This window comes from Pygoscelis adeliae, unplaced genomic scaffold (assembly GCF_000699105.1).
Source record: "Pygoscelis adeliae isolate BGI_AS28 unplaced genomic scaffold, ASM69910v1 Scaffold590, whole genome shotgun sequence".
NCBI lineage: Eukaryota > Metazoa > Chordata > Aves > Sphenisciformes > Spheniscidae > Pygoscelis > Pygoscelis adeliae.
This window is the reverse complement of record NW_008823962.1, coordinates 81,787-89,850: the sequence shown is the minus strand read 5'-3', so window position 1 is coordinate 89,850 and position 8,064 is coordinate 81,787. Positions and strand designations below refer to the sequence as shown.

General features: G+C 42.1%; 1 protein-coding gene across 1 annotated transcript in view; it reads right to left on the bottom strand.

Annotated features, from left to right (window-relative positions):
- Window positions 1-237: 237 nt before the first annotated feature.
- The window catches only part of MLLT1 (myeloid/lymphoid or mixed-lineage leukemia (trithorax homolog, Drosophila); translocated to, 1), a 27,779-nt gene continuing 19,952 nt past the window's right edge, over window positions 238-8,064 (bottom strand). The window contains exons 7-12 of the mRNA XM_009323423.1: window positions 6,164-6,251; window positions 5,232-5,343; window positions 3,859-3,958; window positions 3,562-3,633; window positions 1,697-1,768; window positions 238-1,170 (exon numbers count right to left, since the gene is read on the bottom strand). Of these exons, the coding sequence (XP_009321698.1) occupies window positions 1,042-1,170; window positions 1,697-1,768; window positions 3,562-3,633; window positions 3,859-3,958; window positions 5,232-5,343; window positions 6,164-6,251 (573 nt within the window). The 3' untranslated portion in view covers window positions 238-1,041. The remainder of the gene's footprint in view (window positions 1,171-1,696; window positions 1,769-3,561; window positions 3,634-3,858; window positions 3,959-5,231; window positions 5,344-6,163; window positions 6,252-8,064) is intronic.

Here is an 8,064-nt window from a genome sequence, read left to right as displayed (position 1 = left end):
CAGAGCACACAAGGCTTTGAAGATTTCGGTTCCGCTTTCATACACTAAAAATTGTCCACAAGAGGCATTTTAACAAACAAGTCAAATCTTATTAAGCGCCCTTCCCCTGCCATAGCCATTAAAAAACATAACAGAAAAACACACCCTTAAGATCATAAGACCCAACTAGGCCCTTCTTATACATACAGTACATACATATATATAATATATATATAAAATATACAGCTTACAGTTTTGTAGTCCTATTACAGTTAAAGCAGACTGAAAGGAGTGAGACTTTGTTTAGGAGCTCAGATCAACAAACAAGACATCTCAAAACCCCAGCGGGAGACAGCAGATTCTAGAGGCCTCTTCAAAGAGCACGAACTGTCTCTGCAGGAAGCTGAAGGTCCTGCGCGTGGAACGATGCCCTGTAGGAATCGGGAGCCAAATTACAGCAGTGCTCTGTACCGAACCGCGGCAGAACTAACTTGCAAGTGATCAAAACTGGAATCTGTCCACTGTCCTCTGCAGCAGACCAGCAGGACCCCTGGGAAGCCTCCTCTGTCATCAGTCTCTCGGCTAGCTTTGTAAAAGCCAATCTCGCTTACACAGCATGAACGCTTCTTCACAGAGCTGGAGGAAACGGGACTCGCTAGAGCTCTCCGCAGGCAGGCTGGTCCCTAGATTTGGTGAAGAAAACATCGTCCACACTTCTTCAGATCTCAGAGACGCCTGAAAGCGTGCTCTTAAAACAGTTTCTTGAAGTAAAACCAAAAAGGTCGCACTGTGCAGCTAAGTGCAGCATGTCTTTTGCTCTACTCAGGACCTGTGCCCAAGCGTACTTATGAAGCTAGGGAGGACAGACTCAGCAATATGGGCGCTTGTTTGAAGCCTACAAGAAAGTGCAGCTGGCTGTGCATTCATAGAGCATGGCTGTTCTCTAAGGCAGTGCTTCGGGTGAATCAAGAGAATAAGAAGGCCTAGTTCCATGGGTTCGTTTCCTGGTACCAATAAACGGGATTTCTGGTTTCAAAAGCAGCCTGCTTCTAAGGCCAAGCGTCATGTTGCTACTGCTTCCAAGTAGCTCTGCAGCTTACGGACGGTTGTCTCATCCAAGGAGAAGAGGTCAAAGTCAAAGGTTGTGTTGGTAACATTAAAATGCCCGGTTTCCTCAATGAGGTTTACAATCTGTACAGAAAGGAGACAAGCAAGGATGTATACAGAGACCCCATAAAGATTAAGTACAGCAGAAAGGCCAGCAGACACAGAGCAACCCATCCAGTCCTTTTCTCATCCCTTCAGAACAGCCTCAGAGATGAGAATGTCTCGCAACATTCCCATTTTTTGGGAATCCTCTCCCAAAAAAGCAAACCAGCTCCTCCTGCATGCCTGACTAGCTCAGTCTGGAAAGTGACGTGGGCAAATTTCTTTCCTCTTAAATTAGACCGAGAGTGCCCAGGTTTGGGACCGCTACCAGGATGGCAGAGGAAAGATGCACAAACCACATTTCTGTATCTTTTCCAACAAAAACGTTGCATGCACATCGATTTTTTTTTTTCCCCCCTACATATCTTTGCTTTCAAAGTGAACCAGACCCTCTCATGAAGGAGAGGCAAGTGAAAGGTCAAGCATCACAGGGGTCCGGCTGAGAACCTTGGACACAAAGATTACCAGAGTACAACAGCTTGCCAGAAAGCTGGCAAGTGATCTCTACCTGCTGTAGCACATTGCGCTCTCGTAGTGCCATTAGTCGCCTGTGAAGCTCCACTAATTCATCAGTGTAGGCCTGTAAAGGAGGCAGGAACAGAAATAGTGACATACGTGGCATGTTTGTATGACTGCCAGAGTGACCTTCCTAGTGAGGATCAGACAAACTTGAGGCCCTGTCAGACATGTTCCTATTCCCAATTTTTCCCGAAATTTCCTACTGCCTCCTCCATCCTTATCAAGTACTGGGAGACTAAAGACTTCACACAAATAGGGATGGTCTGAAGACCATCAGCAAGACTATTTAATGACACCATTAAACAAACACCTGTAACCAGCTTTAAGTGGTCAGAACCTTTGAGCTTAGAGGACCTCAACAAGGTGAAGTTCACCTTGGTGAACTTCAGTGCGAGTTCTTCATCAGCAGGTTGTACTAATAAACTGCTCATTACCTGAAAATGCCTGTATCGATGCTCAGTGACCAACACCCCAGCAGTCTGCTGAACAATGATTTGTGTTTAGGAAAGGAAAAAATCCTTTAGGTGCATTGTATTCCCAGGTACTTTTACATACACCACAATGGGAAATGCAGGATTGTTTACAAGCTCAACATTTTAATTGTTCTTATAGAAGGATGATGGGAGGTTTTTTTTGTTTGGTTTTTGGGGGGGTGGGTTTTTTTTTTTTAATTTAGGCAGCCAACAAGGCAAGTTTCTGTTGGCACACTATTGCTCACGGGGGATAGATTCTCAATCCGTAAAGCTGCCCCAGAGTTGTTCATGTCTGTGTCAGCAAAACTAAACTCATTTAAGTAATTGTACCAAGGAAAAAAAAAAAACAAACCAAAACCAAAAGAGGTGAAATATACCCCTCCCCAGCACATTCACGCAGAGAAAAGCATTTTTCCCAAAACACCTAAACAATACTGAATGCTATGCTTGCTGGGAGAGCTACTAGTATGTTTTATAAAACCTCTGACTGAGGTTTGGAAAAGCTGATGGTATTTCAGGCACTCTTCAATGGGTCTCAAGGGTGTCCCCTTCTATCTATAATAAGTAGTCTAATAAAAGATACTATTACCTACAAACCTTGCCTCAGATAAGCCATCTCAGCTATGGTTAACAGTACCTAGTGGTTGAAGATTTTGTAGCTAGCAGGAGACTCAGATGCAAGTATCTCTAGGTCACGCTTAGACCTAACATTAAGTGATTAACCTTTTCCTGTTGAAAAAGTGTTAAAACACACAAGTGAGAGCTACAGACTGATTCTTGATTACTGCAAGGACCTCAGTGATGAGACTAAGGAAAAGTATTAAGCTCCCATTTGATTGATATTTTTTTTTTTTTAAACAAAAAAAATCACAGTGGGAGAAGTTTCTGGACAACTTGGGGTTTGGCTATTTGCTTGTGAGCTAGCCATGCTTTAGGAGCACGTACACTGCTCGACTTTCCTCGGAGGCAAAAAAGAAGGGAACTTCATTGAACAAAGGTTTCAACTAAACCAGCAAAGCAGAGCATCAAACAATCTTTAATTTGTAAGATCAAAGACAGATGAAAACTGCCTTTTAATGAAGAGGCACTTGCTACTACAGCAGTAGCCAGACCACTGGTTTGGACAAAGGGCAAAAAAATAAAACAATTTTAGCATTTTGCATATGGAAACGACCTGGGGGTCCATCTATTTAATATACACAATTTCTGCAGTGTCACTCTCCAAAGTCTGTCCTTTCAACATCTGTTTTTCATTACACTCAAGCTTTTAACCTGCCAAGGCAGAACAATCTGAACAGGCTACGCTGATACAAATTGTTTTCTACATAGAAATACTAGTGAGCATTCAACAGTTCTATAATATGTAAATCCTCAAACATACCTTGTCATATGTTCCCTTCTTCAGGATCTTCTCTGGCTTGTTACAAGACTCTGGGCTTTTTCTTCCAGATGCCTGAGGGTAAAAGAAATCAACATTAGGGACCCAAATTAGTTCAGACAACATGGTGGTTTGATGGTTTGGATACACAGCACTGAACAGAGAGAAATTACCTGTCTGATGAAGACAGTGAAATAGGGAAAATCTGGTGCAAGTGAAAACTAACACCATGGACTGAACACAATGCAGGAACCAAGAGTGGTGGAAAGTAGCATTGTATGGGCATGTAGGATGCAATACCTTATTATTTGCTGGGGGCAGTTTCTGACCAGGAGGTGGCTCTCGACTTGGCAGGCAGGAATCTGCACTGTTATCACTGTCGCTGTCACTAAGGCTCAGTCTGAAAAACAAGTAGCAGAGAATTAGCATCACCAGGTAATACGAAACTTAATTAGCTGTCAACTGAACCACACAGAGTTAAGTGAAATTATCTTCTTTATTACAGACTACTAAGTTGTCTGGGAGAAATGGTCAGTCTAATTTCCAAGAATCCCCTTTTTTCCCAGCTGATGTTGCCTTTGCCATCTTCCATTCCCTGGACAGGCAGAGTGGGGAGTTTTAGTTTACACATTACAGCCAGCGACTCTTTCATACAAGAGTCCCCTTAGAACAACTGTGTAAGTACCGCCTGATTTTCACAAACGGCAACTGTTCATTTTGGGGATTCATTCCAAGATCACTGAGTACCTGCACGAGAGGCTTACCAACACCTCCACTGAGAACACAGGCAAAAAGAAAGCATTTAGTGTTTCTATTGTGACCTTTGAGATTTTCTGTTTATTCTCATTCTTCTTGTGGCCCTACAGATGTATTATAGCAGGTATCCTACTTCTGATGAGTTTGAAAAACTGTTTATTACCTATCCCCTAAGGTCTATAAAATATCCTTCAAAGTCTCTCTGTTCCTGTTTAGTTGATAATGACAGATTTTTTTTGGTTTTTGGTGAACACAAGCATCATTTGAAATTTGCAGCTGCTATATGGGCCAAGCATTTGGTTTCAAATATTCAGCCTGAAACTCCAGATTTTGGCTACAACAGCGTTTCCTGAGGGGAGAAGGATGAAATTCAACTATTTCCATTGACTAAAGCAGGAAACAGCTGTTAACCAAGTCCCGTAGGAGTCAAGTAACCAACTGTCAGCACGCACTATTGGCAGACACTGAGACTTCTCAGTTTTGTATCAGTCATATGCAGTAAGAAGAGCACACATGCTGACAGCCTCCACAACTCTTCTCTAATCTCTGCAGATCAAAGGTGTCACACACCATTCAGCTCAGCAGAGATCTGAAGATGACAATTAGGTGACTATTTTAAGGGGCTCAGTCACTAACACCTGCAAGCTCAACACACACTACTTCCCAGTGGCTTCCTCTCTTTGAGCTCCGGTGATCTCTCCTCATCCAATTCTGTTCTCACCCTGTTTTCATTGACTCTGTGTCCCCACCCCGTGCTAAGTACTCCACACATCTGCCCTTTCCCTCCTTCTCTCACACTTTCCTCTCACGCATAGCCCCATCACTTTGATTCCTCCCTCCAAATGGAGGGCACACAAAAATACCAAACATGGAGGGCAAAAAGACAACAAGCATCTTTCTTCCTGATTTGTTACCACCTGGAATCCCGGCTGACTGGGTTTGCTTTGACTGCTGCCTCTTCTCCGGAGGAGCTGTCATCATCATCTGACTCTTCTGACTGAAGATCTTCCACCATGGAGCGCAGCGGGCCTGGGATCAGAGGGGAGACAGCAATTCAACACTAGGACACGTGCAGCAGAACTCCATCTGAGCTATCTGATCTAAACTGGATTAGTCATTATTAAGATACATCAGGATTTCTCAATAAGATGTCACCGGTATTTTCATTTTGCACAAAGATATTGCTAAAAGACACCGTATTCCAGTCTCAAAACTAAAGCAGAGTTGACAAACTTTACAACTGCCGTAAAGCCACCCTAGCCTCCCCCCAAATCCTCCCACTCTCTTCTGAAATGAAAACAAAAGGACGCATTTTTCATGCGTTTGGGGACTATTTTAAATGTCACTCAAGAGACAGTATTTGTAGCAACACAGCATTTGCTAAGGTTAGAAGATTTACTGTTGCCACAGTGTATCTCTTTGGGTTATCAGTGGAGGAATCTGAAAAAGAAGCTATGTTATGCACTGGCAAAGTGATGAATATCACATTTATAATTTTTAATAAAACATATATGAGATTGGAGGAGAAATATTGTGGTGACACTATAGATCAAGCAGCAGCAAACACATTTATAAACCGAGGCAGAAACCAAAGTCAACAGGGAAAGAACCAAATCCAGAGAGATACCCTACTCATAAATTAACTGCCAAAACAAGAAAAATACTTGTTCATGATTACACTATGACATTATTGCCTTTTCTTGCTGAAGCGTCACAGCTTCAACACATGGTTGCATACAAGAAACCGTATGAGCCTTACATATGGTGCTGGGAAAACAGATCTAATTCTCATGAGCCTTTTAAGGTTATGCAAGGAAGATTTTAACAAATTTTATTTCTTGCAACACACCTTGACTGTGGTTCTGAGATGGCTCGAAATCAGAGTCAGAGCTGGAGTCGGAGCTGGAGCTGGAGTTGGAAGGGCTGGACTGGACAGACTTAACCCCCCATAAAAGGGAAAAAAAGAAAAAGAATCTTAACCTTTCTAATCTGGAAAACCAGCGCAGAGCACAAAGCACAGTGAGACAGAAGCATTTGAGCACTCTACAACATCATACATCACTGAATGCAGTTCTTGGAATTACAGAAAATAAACAAAATGCAAGATGAATAAAGCCAACATTTATGAAAACTTTGGCACGCTGTAGCTCAGCACTCCTGGGCAGTAGCATCAACAGCTCCCACCAAAGCCCTTCAGGCCACTAGTTTCAAATAGCCTCAAGTGATGAAATACAGCATTTGAAAAATGTCAAAATGAAAGAACCCTCACTTTGAAATGTGAAAGATGACTAGCATACAACCTAGAACAATTATCAAAGCCCTCTTAAAAAGTGTCTTTATTGTAACCCACCAACTTTCCCTCTGAATACCTCGTACTGATCATTAAACATGGAAAGGATGCCTATCCTAACTAGCTCACCTGACGCCAAAATTAGTTCTAAGTTATTACTGTACCCTCAAAACAGTTGTTTCTACACCATCTGAGCGATCCGCTGTACTGTTTCCAGTTTATTGTGAAAACATAAACAGAAACCAGCTAAACTCTAGTGAAACCAACTCCACTGACTGCCAGTATTCAGCAGAAATGCCAGGAGCATACTATGCAGTAAGAGTGAGCAAAAAGATATAATGAACTACTGCTAATAACAGCATCCAGAAACAAAGTTTTAGTGTTACATATGTTTTTAACATAAACCCAGAGATTGTGCAGCAATCACATGCTTTAGCTTAAAGGACCACGAGGTGGCAGTGAAGGCTAAATCAACTCTTTCATCCCCAATAGCAGCAGCGACTATTACAATAATCTTAAAGGTTTTTTTGTTACTCAGTAGGATCTAGTTTAAAGATTCTCAATGTACTGTAACATTATCTTGCCTTTTTAAAAGTAATTCCCTGGAAATTTAGCACTTCAATTTCATTGCACCATTCCTGGAAATCCACCTATTACTTCCACTACTAAATCCTGATGCTAGAAAAATCACACATTCCCATTGATCAAAAACCTTTATTACAGGAAGTGTTAATACTATAAAAACATTCTGAACAGGTAGAAAGAGGCACATCAGCAGCTTTGGACATTAATAAGTGAAAGCAGCGGCAGGACTTTCATCCCAATATCACCCTTCCCTGTAATTTATCACCCAAGTATTGTTAAGAGTTTCATTTATTCAACTGTATGGCAGCAGGGGAAAAATGTCAAAAAGGGGCACTACAACCCTTGTGAATTATGCAGTAGCAAAGGAGAATAATCTAACAAGTCCAATACCTGGTATATTGGCACACTGCAGCAGCCCTATTTGTTTAGAAAAATTACAACATGGAAGTAAAGAGCAATATTTTCAAGATAGCGGAGCACAGCTCTTGTGCCTTACCCACAGATTCAATCCTATTGTCCTTCATTCCTGATAATCTCGCAGGTGTTCCCTTAAAATGACTTAATAGGACCTAAGAAGCAGAAGTTGGAAATTGTACAGACCCCCGTCTCTCCTTTTGCCATTAACCTTATCAGCTATTTCAACTGTTTAGGAGGCACCCAGCTGGACATGCGCTGCACGCTCAGGCTGCAGTTACTGTCACCGTGATATGACAAAAGCACATGCCGACAGTGGAAAAAAGCAATCCTGCCCTCACATCTCAGCCTCTCCCTTTTGTCAGGACTAGCGTTTAGGCAGCCAAGCATGAGGCCAGTACAGGGAACTGGACTTGATGGGGAAAGGAAAAAAAAAGAGAAAGAGAAATAAAAAAAAAGGA